The 13,365-nt window shown below is 57.2% G+C and overlaps 2 protein-coding genes across 12 annotated transcripts in view; both read left to right on the plus strand.

Moving 5' to 3' along the window:
* The window catches only part of LOC105483405 (mitotic arrest deficient 1 like 1), a 419,765-nt gene that overhangs the window by 169,892 nt on the left and 236,508 nt on the right, over nucleotides 1–13,365 (plus strand). Inside the window, exons 1-2 of one of the 11 annotated variants that reach the window (XM_011744277.3) lie at nucleotides 8,662–8,739; nucleotides 9,177–9,301. The exons of the other annotated variants lie outside the window; for them this stretch is intronic. Of the exons in view, the coding sequence (XP_011742579.2) occupies nucleotides 9,278–9,301 (24 nt within the window). The 5' untranslated portion in view covers nucleotides 8,662–8,739; nucleotides 9,177–9,277. Of the gene's footprint in view, nucleotides 1–8,661; nucleotides 8,740–9,176; nucleotides 9,302–13,365 lie in introns of those variants that run through there. 11 annotated transcript variants of the gene reach the window in all.
* Nucleotides 391–8,655, plus strand: LOC112426992 (uncharacterized). Its single transcript, XM_024793301.2, has 2 exons — nucleotides 391–518; nucleotides 630–8,655. Exon 2 carries the CDS (start codon nucleotides 4,143–4,145, stop codon nucleotides 5,301–5,303), a length of 1,161 nt encoding a protein of 386 aa, XP_024649069.2. The 5' UTR covers nucleotides 391–518; nucleotides 630–4,142; the 3' UTR covers nucleotides 5,304–8,655.

The following is a 13,365-nucleotide window of genomic DNA, read 5'->3' on the forward strand; positions in this document are numbered from 1 at the left end:
CTGCTCTCTTCCTGCTATGTTCCTGGCCCAGAGGCAGCTCTTGTGAGTCTGAGCCATCCCAGCCTCTTACAGGGGCCAGAGCTACCTCCTAAGGCTCCCTCCCCATGCTGTGGCCCCTTCCCAAGGGAATCGGGGGCAGGGGAGGCAGGCTTAGCTCAGGGACCCCTGCGCATGTTCTCAGTGGACTCTGCCGGGATTTCCTCTCTTCTTGGGGGTCATTTCTGTGCCCAGGATGCTGTGCTGGAGCCTGTTACAGGAGGGGCTCCGGGCCCCGTTCTGGTCCATCTTAGGAGGCAGCGCAGTCCTTGCTGGGACTCTCCCAGGCCTGTGCTTTGAGGAGACCCTTCCATTTCCTCCTGACTGTGTCCCTTCTCCTCTGCAGGATCGTGTGTGCTGAGGGCAGAGCAGAGGGAGGCTGGCTGCCCTGAGGGAGCTGAGGCCACAGGTGCTCAGGGTCAGAGTGGCCCGTGGGTCCTGAAGGAGTATGTCCTGGTGGCCGTGCCCTGGCCACAGCAAAGGTAGGCGTGGTGCACACCGGCAGAGGACAGGGCCTCGCTGGCACCGTGCTCAGGCTGCGCAGCGATTTAGAAATGCGCCCACGTTGCTGGAGTGTTTTTATTTTTGAACAGGTTATTTTCATCTGTCCTGGAATAGCACGGTGGAGACACACCTGATGCATGGTTTTGCTTCCGTAGGACGTGTGGGTAGAAGGGACATGGAGCAGAGGCAAGTGCTGTTACTTATTTTGTGTTTATACAACTTGGGCAGTTTCCACTTTGGAGACCACCCCAACAAGGTTAACGTAGCTCATGCCTGTCCCAGCCACAGACAAGGCCACTGTTCCTTCAGCTGAGCGCCACTTTTTGTTGGCTTGCTCTTGCTTCCAAGCCCCGATCTCCCCTGATGGTGTCTGTTTAAGTCCTGGGATCCGGCACAACCTGGATCGAGGACGCGGAGTCAGGCACTCCCCGGGGCCCAGGACTCCGCTCACTCTCAGTCCTCCCGTCGTTCTTTTCAGTGTTCTCATGAAACACATGGCGTGTGCAGAGATCATATAGAACATATACGTACAGCTCAAAGCATGCAGCAGGTTCTGTGTCTCAGTCCTGGCGTAAGAAGCAGAACAACCTCTGTCAGACAGAGCCCTGCTCTAGGTGTGGAGCAGCCCTTCCCTCATTTTTCTTTCCAGGTTCATCATGGATGTGCATCTTTAATCATTGCTCAGCTTTTCCCATTTTTATGTTTTCTATACATAGACCCACGCTTCTGTGGCTTCTTTTTGTTTTTATTTTAACATTATCCTTTTGACCTTCGTCCCTGGGAATGCAGCGTGTTCCTTTTCGCTGCTGTGGTGCTGCCGTGCAGAGGGAGTGAGTCACGGTTTAGTGACCTGACGTGTGAGGGGTTCCAGTTTTGCCCTCACGTGGTGGGTGCTGCAGAGTGGGTGTGGCCCAGCCCCGCCTCAGGAGGCTTGTTCTCAGTAGTCTCCGTGGTGTAGTTCAGTGTGCATAAATTACAGACACAGGACAGATAGAGGAGCAGGTAGTTAGCAACCCCAGCCAGACCCTCATGCCCGGTTCCAGCCGCTCCCTCACTTCACTTCGCTGTGTTTTTCTTTTTCTTTTTCTTTTTTTTTAAAGACAGTCTTTCTTTGTTGTCCAGGCTGGAGTGCAGTGGTGCGATTTCGGCTCACTGCAGCCTCTGCCTCCTGGGTTCAAGCAATTCTCCTGCCTCAGCCTCTCGAGTAGCTGGGATTATAGGTGTGTACCACCATGCCCAGCTAATTTTTGTATTTTTAGTAACGACGGGGTTTCACCATGTTGGCTGAGTTGGTCTCAAATTCCTGACTTCACGATCCCCCCGCCTTGGCCTCCCAATCCCAAAGTTCTGGGATTACAGACTTGAGCCACCGTGGCCAGCCTTCAGTTCCCTGTTTTTTTCTTTCTTTCTTTTTTTTTTTTTTTTTTTTTGAGACAGAGTCTCGCTCTGTCACCCGGGCTGGAGTGCAGTGGCGCGATTTCAGCTCACTGCAACCGCCGTCTCCTGGGTTCAAGCCATTCTCTTGCCTCAGCCTCCTGAGTAGCTGGGTTTACAGGTATCCACCACCACGCCCAGCTAATATTTTTTTGTTTTTATAGAGACTGGGTTCCGCCATGTTGGCCAGGCTGGTCCTGAACTCCTGACCTCAGGTGATCTGCCTGCCTCGGCCTACCAAAGTGCTGGGATTACAGGCGTGAGCCACTGCGCCCGGCCTACTTCCCTGTTTTTAAGCCTCACATAACGGAATCACATACGTGTACTCTTTTGTGCCTGGCTTCCATTATACATTATCTTTGTGAGAGTCGTGTGTTGTGCATAGCTGAGATTTGTCGATTTCTCTTAATTACTCTGTTAAAGTTTTCCATTGTATAAAAATACCACTTTTTAAAATACGCTTGGCTGTACCCGACATGGGATAGTTTCCAGCATGGGGGTGTTGACTCTTGCCGATGTGGACGTTTCTACCCGTGCGTAACGTCTGGTGATCCCCTGGGCACCCTTGTGCTGGGGACGCCCAGGTGTGACATAGGGTCAGTTCCCGGGGCTGCCACCCCCGCCAGTTACTGTGCCAGGCGGCATTCCTCCTGGGGTGTGGACAGTGCTGGTCCCTCCAGGCCCTCACCTCCGGCCTTTGGTCTTCTCCCTGGTGGGGGCCTGTACTCCAAAGCTGTTGTTTTGACTTTCCTGAGGCTTGGTGAAGCTGAGCCCCCTTTTTAAATACTCACTGGCCAGTTGGATACCGACTCCTGAGGGCACCTGGACAGGCTTTCTGTTCCTGTCCCCTTTGGGCTTTTATTTTGTTTTAATTTTATTATTATTTTTTGAGATGGAGCCTCGCTCCGTTTCCCAGGCTGGAGTGCAATGGCTTGATCTAGACTCACTGTCACCTCTGTCTCCTGGGTTCAAGCAATTCTCCTGCCTCAGCCTCGTGAGTAGCTGGGACTACAGGCACGTGCCACCACACCCAGCTAAGTTTTGTATTTTTAGTAGAGACGGGGTCTCACCGTGTTGGTTAGGCTGGTCTCGAACTCCTGACCTCGTGATCCGCCTGCCTTAGCCTCCAGAAGTGTTGGGATTACAGGCGTGAGCCACTGCGTCTGGCCTGGGCCTTTAAATATTGTTTGCCTTTTTCTTACTGAGTTGTAGTTCTTTACTCTGGATATGAAAGTCTTTTGTTGACGAAACGTGTTTAGTTATCTTCTCGTAGTCTGTGGTTTGCGTTTTCACTCTCAGAATTTCGCTGTTGATGATGTTCGTGCAGTCCAGCTCACCGATTTTTGCTGATGCTGGTGCTTTTGAGCTATGATTAAACAATCTTTGTCTCCCAAAGTTGTGAAGATACTCAGTGGTTTCCTTCTAAACACTTTATTGTTTACCTTTTACATGTTGCTGCTTTTGTTCTGTGAAACATGCTGTTGATCTGGCAGCCTCTATCACACGTGTGGCGATGCCACGGCCGTAGCCCGGGGACCCCTTCTGGCCGTCCCCTTCAGGGCTTTCTGGTGTGTTCCATGGGCTCTTTTTTAAATTTGTTTACGATTCCATGTTGTTGTCCTTGCCTCCTCCTTCCAGTGTTTCCTTGTGTCCAGGTGAAACGCAGCATTAGTGTATCTCGGCGTCAGCGTGTCTCGGCGTCAGCGTATCTCCTGAACTGTGAATGCCATGTATTCCACCATTTACCCTGATGGCCTTTAATTTCTCTCAGCAAGTTTGATGGATTTTAGGGTAGATGTCTTACATGTCATTAGACTTTCTGCCCTATGTATTTGAATGTTAGATGCAGTTTTAATATTGTCTTCTTGGACTTTCATCATCTGTGTGTGTGTTCCTGGCCTGTGGATGTACCAGTGGGTCCTTCACATTGACCCTGCACCTGACAACCTCGCTCTGATGCTGATGTTTGACATGCACACTCATACTTTCTGAGAGATGCCGGCCACACTTCCCTGCCAGCGCCGTGCCTCTCCTCTCCCCTGGCCACGCTTTCCTGCCAGCCCCACGCCTCTCCTCTCCCCTGGCCACGCTTCCCTGCCAGCCCCACGCCTCTCCTCTCCCCAGGCCACGCTTCCCTGCCAGCCCCACGCCTCTCCTCTCCCCTGGCCATGCTTCCCGGCCAGCCCCACGCCTCTCCTCTCCCCTGGCCACACTCCCTCTCCAGCCCTGCGCCGCTCCTCTCCCCTCCCCCTAGCCATGCTCCCTCTCCAGCCCCGCACCTCTGCTCTCCCCTGGCCACGCTTTCCCGCCAGCCCCATGCCTCTCCTCTCCTCCAGCCGCGCGTCTCTCCTCTCCCCTGGCCAGGCTTGCCTGCCAGCTCTGTGCCTCTCCTCTCCTCCAGCCCCACGCCTCGCCTCTCCTCCAGCCCCACACCTCTCGTCTCCCCTGGCCACGCTCCCTCTCCAGCCCTGCACTGCTCCTCTCCCCTGGCCATGCTCCCTCTCCAGCCCAGCACCTCTCCTCTCCCCTGGCTACGATTTCCTGCCAGCCCTGCGTCTCTCCTCTTCTCCAGCCCCGCACCTCTCCTCTCTCCTGGCCACGCTCCCTCTCCAGCCCCGCGCCTCTCCTCTCCCCTGGCCACGCTCCCTCTCCAGCCCCACACCTCTCCTCTCCCCTGGCCACGCTCCCTCTCCAGCCCCACACCTCTCCTCTCCCCTGGCCACGCTCCCTCTCCAGCCCCGCGCCTCTCCTCTCCCCTGGCCACGCTCCCTCTCCAGCCCCACGCCTCTCCTCTCCCCTGGCCACGCTCCCTCTCCAGCCCCGCGCCTCTCCTCTCCCCTGGCCACGCTCCCTCTCCAGCCCCGCGCCTCTCCTCTCCCCTGGCCACGCTCCCTCTCCAGCCCCGCGCCTCTCCTCTCCCCTGGCCACGCTCCCTCTCCAGCCCCGCGCCTCTCCTCTCCCCTGGCCACGCTCCCTCTCCAGCCCCGCGCCTCTCCTCTCCCCTGGCCACGCTCCCTCTCCAGCCCCGCGCCTCTCCTCTCCCCTGGCCACGCTCCCTCTCCAGCCCCGCGCCTCTCCTCTCCCCTGGCCACGCTCCCTCTCCAGCCCCGCGCCTCTCCTCTCCCCTGGCCACGCTCCCTCTCCAGCCCCACGCTTCTCCTCTCTCCTGGCCACGCTCCCTTTCCAGCCCTGAGCCTCTCCTCTCCTCTGCCCACGCTCCCTCTCCAGCCCTGCGCCTCTCCATGCACTTTCCTCCAGGTGCAGTGTCATGGAGGAATGATGACAGTAGGCACCTCGTCTCCTTCAGGCTGTGGCGGCCGCTCCGGTAGTCCATCAGTCAGCGCGGTGTGTGCTGGATGTTCTGTGTGATACTCTTTACTGAATTAATGAAATCCTCTTCTACTTGTGCTTTTCTAAGAGTCTTCATCACGAAGGCCTACCCCATACATTGTGATGTGGGTTGTTTTTGTTACTGTTCAGTTCAAAATACTTTCTGACATTCTCTCTGGACTTAGAAAGCCTGGCCTTCGAGCAGGATTTAGCACGTTCAGAGCATATAATACAGGTGAATTGGCAAGTTGAAAAGGGATTGAAAAGGAGAAACCCAGACTCGGTTCACTTACTTGATCATTAATTTTTCACTCCCCAAGTTCTACTTCTTTTTTTTTTTTTGGGAGGCGGGGGGAATGGAGTCTGGTTCTGTTGTCCAGGCTGGAGTGCAGTGGCGTGATATCGGCTCACTGCAACCTCTGCCTCCCAGGTGCAAGCAATTCTCCCACCTCAGCCTCTGAGTAGCTGGGACTATAGGTGCACACCACTGTGCCCGGCTAATTCTTTGTGTTTTTAGCAGAGATGGATTTCGCCATGTTGGCCTGGAACTTCTCACCTCAAGTGATCTCCCCGCCTTGGCTTCCCAACGTACTGGGATTACAGGCATGAGGCACCTGCCCGGCCATTCCCCAGATTCTTACTGTGCGTCTCCTGTGAGCCTGGCACGTTTAGCTGCTGTGGAAAACAGCAGGGAACTGCACAGCAGACTGGGAGCTCAAGGGCCTCTCTCTAGGTGGGGCAGGTAGCAGTCGTGTTGAGGCGGTGATCACTGCTGTGAAGAACGTGGGGCACTGTAGAGTCCTGTGCCAGGATCACTGCTGTGAAGGGTCCTGTACCGGGATGTGTGGGGCACTGTAGGGTCCGTGCCAGGATCGCTGCTGTGAAGAACGTGGGGCACTGTAGGGTCCTGTGCCAGGATCACTGCTGTGAAGGGTCCTGTACCGGGATGTGTGGGGCACTGTAGGGTCCGTGCCAGGATCGCTGCTGTGAAGAACGTGGGGCACTGTAGGGTCCTGTGCCGGGATCGCTGCTGTGAAGAACATGGGGCACTGTAGGGTCCTGGGCTGGGGATGTGTGGGGCACTGTAGGGTCCTGTGCCGGGGATGTGTGGGGCACTGTAGGGTCCTGTGCCGGGGATGTGTGGGGCACTGTAGGGTCCTGGGCCGGGGATGTGTGGGGCACTGTAGGGTCCTGTGCCAGGGATGTGTGGGAGGCGTGAAGCCTTTGAATAGGTGACCTTGCTGAGCCCAGAAAGTCACTGCAGGGAGAGCCGAGTCCATCTGCTGTGCTAGACCAGGGAGGGGTTTGGTTTGCTGTGATGATAGCTGCACAGGTAGTTGGGAAGGTGGTGGAGCGAGGTCCTGTGTCTCCCTGGCTTCCGTGTGGCAATGCTGTAGGTGGTGGTGGGAAGACCAGGGGCTTCGGCATTAGCGCAGCCTGTGTTCCTCTCCGTGATCGGCTGCCTGTGTAGGTTTCTGTGGCCCTACAACGGTCCCCCGGGCTGCCCCTTGGAGCCACACCAACTCCTTGTCCTGGTTCTAGTGTTGAGTGGGACTTGTCCTTCTCCCCTCCGTGATAATGGGCGCTGGGTGGGAGCCTGTGGGAGCGCCATGGTGGGCATTGGTTCGAGGTGAGCACCGCCCTTGTTCACATGGGTGTCCCCTGGGTCGCTTGGCGCATGGGTCCTGGAGCCAGCCTTGTACGTATCTTTCCTGGATAGCCGTTCTGTGGTTTCTGCCTCCGCCCCGTGGGAGCCTAAATCTGGCTCTGTGCTTCTCCCTCCCCTCAGGATGTGGGATCTAGCCCTCTTCCCCTAGAGCAGAGCACAGGACTTCCATCCCTCCCGCAGAAGAGGCTGAGCAAGCCCCCCGCGGCCTCTGATCGCCGTCTCCTCCTCTCCACACCCCTCTTTAGGTCTGAGGCTTCGTTTTTCGATACTGAACATTTTTGGTCTTAGGTAGCACCGAAGGGAGTATTTGTAACACCCAGTACCTGCTGTGTCGTCTGGAAGGCATCATTCTCTGTGACCCTGTAGGGCCTTGTCTCAGACAGTCATGCTTCCTGTGGCACCCGCCTAGGCGTGGGGGTCAGCTCTGTGGCCCCGTGTTAACCCAGCAAACCGAGGCTTAAGAGTGGCATAGAGAGTCTGCCCAGGCCATGTGGCTAGCCTTGATGCTAGGTTTGTGGGGTTTTTTTTTTTTTTGAGACGGAGTTTTGCCCTCTCACCCAGGCTGCAGTGCCATGGCAGGATCTCGGCTCACTGCAGCCTCTGCCTCCTGGGTTCAAGCAATTCTCCTGCCTCAGCCTCCCGAGTAGCTGGGATTACAGGCGCGCGCCACCACGCCCAGTTAATTTTTGTATTTTCGAGACGGGGTTTTGCCATATTGGCCAGGCTGGTCTCGAACTCCTGACCTCAGATGATCCACCCACTTCGACTTCCCAAAGTGCTGGGATTACAGGTGTGAGCCACTGTGCCTGGCCCTAGATTTTTTTTTTTTTTTTTTTTTGAGACAAAGTCTGTCTCTGTCAGCCAGTCTGGAGTGCAGTAGTGCGGTCTTGGCTCACTGCAGCCTCGACACCCCAGGTTCAGGTGATCCTCCTGCCTCAGCCTCCTGAGTAGCTGGGACTGCAGGTGCCACCAGGATGTCTATCTAATTCTTTTGTGTTTTTGTAGAGATGGCAGAAATCTGAGTGTGACTTGGTAGCTCTGGGGTGCAGCCTACGGTCCCCACATCTCACCAGCTCCCCGGTGGTGCTCCTGTGCTGCTCCAGGCCAATTCTGTCGGGTGGTAGAGGCCTGGACCATGCTCTGTGATGTGGACCACAGGGGCCGGGTCACACAGCTGATGTGGATGCCACTGACTGGCCCTAGGCCTGGCTCACCCCCACCTCCCTCTGCTGTCCTCGCTGTCTGCCCCCCAGAGGACACACATTCTGGTGTGTGCTCCTTCACGCCCTGCTTTCTGTAAGGGTTTGTGGCGTGCCTCTGCCTGGTGCTGTCGTGGCACGTGCCCCCTTACTGTGCTGCCTGCCTAGTGCCTGGAAGGAGGCTCGGCCCTGCTTCCTCTGTCTCCTCTGTCGCCGCCCTTTGTGACAAGCTTTGCACTGTGTACCTGTACACAGGACAGATGGCGTTCGGGCCCTACCGTTGTCCCTGGGTCCCGGCCCCACTCCTCAGCGCCTCCTGCTGTTGTGACCCGTGCAGCCCGTCTTCTCTCCTGGGCTTCAGCCTCTGGGGATATCCAAGGAGCTGCCCTGAGTACAGCATGTGCTCCCCGCTCTCCCATCACCGTGAGGGTGCGGCCCAGCCGAGCGCAGCTCAAGTTCAGCTTCAGACCGTTTTGTTCTTACTTAAAGCACATCGTTCCACATACACCTGGATTGGTGGGAAGTCTGCAGGAGGGGCCCTGAGACGCTGGCCAGCCCGCCTTCCAGGTTAGTGTTTGCTCTGCTCAGTGAGATGGCCCCTTCCCTCTACAGATAAGCAGGGTCCTCTCGGCTTTGGAATTTACTTTCTAGGTGTTAATATATCGCCCTTTCACATTCCCTTTCTAGACCGACATTTCTATTATATCCGTTTAGGAAAGAACGTCCGCTTTGTTATGGGACAGTGCCGTTTGCACGGTTATTAGAAAGCCAGCCTTGTTACAGACTCTGCCGCACTCTCCCTCCGAGAGGGCAGCTGGACCTGGCTGTGGCAGAAAAAAAGTCCCAGGGAGAAAAGCAGTTTTAGGAAATACAGCGAAGTCAAAACAAAATACCTTTTATCCCTCTCCAGTGCGAAGATGGTTCTTAAGATGGGGCTGTGGGATGTGGGCGGCTTCCACCAGCCCGGGCCCTCCGCGTACGCCCACCCTCCCTCTCGGCCTCAGGTACACGGAGTTTGGAGGCTGCGTGCCACTGGATTCAGGTCACCCCATCTTTACTCTTGGCTCCTTGAAAAGACCACAGTCCTGCCCCTACCTGCCCATGGATGGGACTTTCTGGACAGTTGCAGGTGAGACTGTGGAACTCCTGGCCCTTTCAGGGAGATTTGAGGTGACGGCCACACCACTGTGTTGGGGAAGGTGGGCTGGGAGCAGCAGTGCTCGTGGGCTCTGGCCCTGGTGGGAGTGCCCTGTCTGCGGGCGCCTGGGTGCAGCCCTGACCCCTCCGGCCCTGCCTCCCCCTGCAGGTGCTGGTGGCAGGTGTGTCATCAGAAACCCCGATGAGGACATTTCTGGATGGTGTCACTGAGACAAAGCTGTCTCGGGTCTCCGTGTTGAGGGTGGCTAGACTCGGGTGCCCCTGGAGCACTGTAGAAGCCAGGTCTGCTTTCTTTTTTGAGGAGTGATGGCCTGTGTCCACTTCGTGGTGGCAAATCACACTTGGAGAACTCGGTCCCAAGAGCCTACTGATAGCTGCAGCCCAGAATGCAGGACTTGGGTCACAGGCTCCCTGGCTTCACCCAGGATCTGTCTCTGCCCCCATACCTTGTTGGCCTGGGGTACCCCCATAACCCATGTCCCCAGGCCCTGGCTGGAACGTGCCATGCAGGGAAGACAGGCCCCACCTTTGCAGCCTCCTCTGCTTCCCTGTTGCTTTGCTGCCACCCGCCAGGGCCTTGGGGCCTTCACACAATGTCTCTCCTCAGAACCCAGCTCATCCCCGGCGTCTGGTTCACGACATCCAGGCAGGCCCTTTTCTCCCTTGTTCACCAGCGGCCGGCACGGTTCCTTGCATACAGCAGGCACTCAGTAAATGCCTGGCAAATATTGGACTCCTTCACCTGCAGGAGATGCTGAGACCTTCGGAGTGGCCAGGGAGCAGGTCTCCTGCCTCTGCCTCACCTGTCCTGTGCTGTGCCCCTGCCCAGAGGACTCTTGGTCCCAGCCTCACCCTCCGCATGGGCCTCTGCAGCACCACGTGCATGGGGCCTGTGACGCTGCCCCCAGCTGCTGAGGCCACGGCTGCTGCTGCCCATTCCGGCTGCCTCCAAACCCACCGGTTTTCAGGAAGGGGCTGCTGCTGAGTGGCAGATACCAAGGCTTCTGTTTCTGATGCCTGAGCTAATGTCAGCAATGTAGAAAGGGCGTTACTTGCTTTTCAGTTTCCCAACAATGAAAGTTGCAAGAGGTGTAGCTGTCAGTGGCAGAGCAGGAAGGAGGGCAGTGGCTGGGAGCAGATGCTGGGGCAGGGACGGCTCGGTCTTCAGACGCAGGCACTGGAGGCAGCACCTACCCCTTCCCTCCTCAGGCTGGTGGAGGAGCCTCTGCTGTCACGGGACTTGGGGCAGATCTCCCTTCTGGATTTCCTCCTCCAACATGTCCTGCTGGGGACATGTGGCTTCCTTTCCTCCCATGGTCCTGGAGGCCCAGTGCCTCCCTCCCCCATGCTCCAGGCTGGGGCCCCAGCTCCCTCCCGGTTCCTCTGCTCCGGACAGCAGTCTGTGACACCAGGGCCATGCCCATGCCAGCTGCCATAGCTGCATCCCAGCTGCTTGCTCCAGGTTTGTTTTGATGGTGTACCGCTTTGTAAAGACTGTGGAATTTGCACACTGATATGTGCGTATTTGTATAAAAAGGATATGTTTGGCCTGTGGCCAATAAGGAACACGTCTGTTTATTTCTAAGATATAAGGACTTATAAAGATAAATGTAAGTAGGGTTGTCGCTGTATCCGTAGGCCCCAGTGAGCTGTCCGGTGCCGTCCCTGCCTGCTGTGCCTGGGCCCTAGTGAGCTGTCCGGTGCCCTCCTGGGCTGTCGTTTGCTGTCTGTTGGGCGTTGTGTCCGTGCGGTCTTCCTGAGGTTGTTTGCAGCTGCGGTGGCGGCAGGTTGGGCTTGGCGTCAGCAGGCCTGGGGCTCTGCCTGTGCTCTGTTGCTCACATGAAGGGGCCAGGGAAGCCTGTTGGCATCTGGAATCATGCCACGGGCGGCTGTGGCGGGGCTGTGGCCGGGCTGTGGCCGTGCAAGTGGCGAGGACGATAGGGTTCTGCCCTTGTCCCTGGTCACCCTGCTCCTGCTCTCGCTTCCCTAAGGCCAGCCCCTCCTCTCTGATGTGTGTGGAGCGTGGGTCTCAGCCTGCCGGCGGCTCCTCCATTGCGTGCAGGGGGTGCACAGGTGTTGACTCTGCATGAGTGGTTGTCTTTCCACTGGCTGTTTCCCTGCCTGACGCCCCTGTAAACATCCATTCCCAACACGCTTCCCAGAGGATGCCTGCCCTCGGAGTACTCCTAACAAAAGGCTTCCCAGTGAAATCAGCGTGTGACACCCCATGTGGTGTAGCCTGACATGGCACCTGCTGCTCAGCTCGTCCATGGCTCTGAGAAGCCCTCAGGGGCCCCAGGCAGCTGGTCGGGGTTAGGGGGGGCGTGGACAGTAAGGTGACCCAGCAGGCACAGGGCAGCTGGTGGGGTGGGTGGGGGACAGCAAGGTGACCTGGCAGGGACAGCAAGGTGACCCGGCGGGCACAGGGCAGCTGGTGGGAGAGGTCGGGGACAGCAGGGTGAACCCGCAGGCACAGGGAAAGCCCAGTCTTCATGTGCAGTTTCCATGTCTTGTTCTTGGGCTTTTCTGAATTGTGAGTTTCTAACATGCCACATTGAAACGTCTCAGATCTTGCCTGCTGAGCCACGTGGGTCTTCCTGAAGGCCGAGGTCAGCACCCCCCTCGCCACCACTTCATCCAGACCCCAGGAGCCCCTTCTGTCCCGTAGGCCGAGGCTCCCACAGCACCATGTGGGTTATGAATGAGAAACCTGGAGTGTCCTGCCTAGGAGAGAGGCTCTGGAATTCCCAGGCCCCCTCGGCTTTGGAGGCTTATAACAGAGAGACCGAGGATTGAGAGGAGCCCAGGGAGGCATCTCCAGTGCCTAGGCCAGGCCTCATCCAGCCGGCACAGGTGGCTTCAGCCTGGCCTTGGGGGACACAGGCAGAGCCTGCAGCGTGTCTGGGAGGGGCTGGAGGGACCAGGCCCGGAACCTTGTCCTGACTACCCAGGCTTGCTTTGGCCTGACATTGTCTTTCTTTGTGCTTTAAAAGTCTCCTCTCGTGTTTGGTAGAGAAACATTCTCTTTTTAAACTCAATTTCGAAGAAATCCACATCTTTGAATAACCTTGATCTTGAAAGGAAAGGAAGTTAGCTGCAGGTGAAAATTGATGGTCATGCTCAAAGGCATGATTCCCTGCCAAGGAAGCCTCTTGAGTTTTTCCGCTAAAAATAGCCGCAGCATCCTGGTGGTGGTGTCTGAACCATCTCCAGGCCCCTCCTGGAGACATTCAGAGATGTTAAAGGTGACAGGCTGCCTCACCTGGCCGCTCCGCACAGGTGTGTCTGCCCCTGGCCTGTGGGGCTCAGGTGGGTGGACTGCTGACGGCCGGGCAGCAGTCGGGGTACTGGGCTCTTGCTCGGCGGCCTCTGCCCCTTCAGTTTTCCTTGGTGTCACGGCACACTCAAGAGCCTTGGAAGTTCCGTGTACCACAGTCTGGGCGGGTGCCTGGGTCCCTGTGTCCATGGTCCTGGGAGATGTCCCTGGCCTCAGAGGCAGAGGTGTGGAGGCTCTGGGCTTTCTCCACGCCAGCGATAGGCCACCGTTGACTTGTGGTCTCCATGGTTCTGTGGGTGCTTCAAGGGAGCTGCCAGAAAGATCTAGCCACAGCCTGACACCAGCCAGAGTGGAGGCGGCCCAGGGACCCCCTGGCTCACCACCCTCAGCCTGGTGCTTCTGTCTGCCTGTGTGGGTGTGGACATGGGTCTGAGGCACTGGCTGAGGGATTCCCTGCTTGCAGCAGGTGCGTGAGGTTCCATCCAGGTCTCTGGTTTCTGGTCTGGCCTCATACCTGGCTTAGCTCTTGTAGGAGTGCAACGGATGGAAGGGGTGGTGATGCCTGCAGATGCTGGGTGAGGTTCCTTGTCAACTGAACGTGTGGTCTGGTGCCCTTATGTTGGGTGAGGAGCCCTGTGAATGTGTGGTCTGGTGCCCACAGATGTTGGGTGAGGTGCCTTGTGAACCTGTGGTCTGGTGCCCACAGACAGTGGGCGAGGTGTCCCGGGAATTGCAGTGCTTGATGGTCCTCCAGGACG

This window comes from Macaca nemestrina, chromosome 4 (genome assembly GCF_043159975.1).
Source record: "Macaca nemestrina isolate mMacNem1 chromosome 4, mMacNem.hap1, whole genome shotgun sequence".
Taxonomy (NCBI): Eukaryota; Metazoa; Chordata; class Mammalia; order Primates; family Cercopithecidae; genus Macaca; species Macaca nemestrina.

Coding starts and splice junctions, on each gene's coding strand:
- LOC112426992 (XM_024793301.2), top strand. CDS start 4,143: ATGCTTCCCGGCCAGCCCCACGCCTCTCCTCTCCCCTGGCCACACTCC.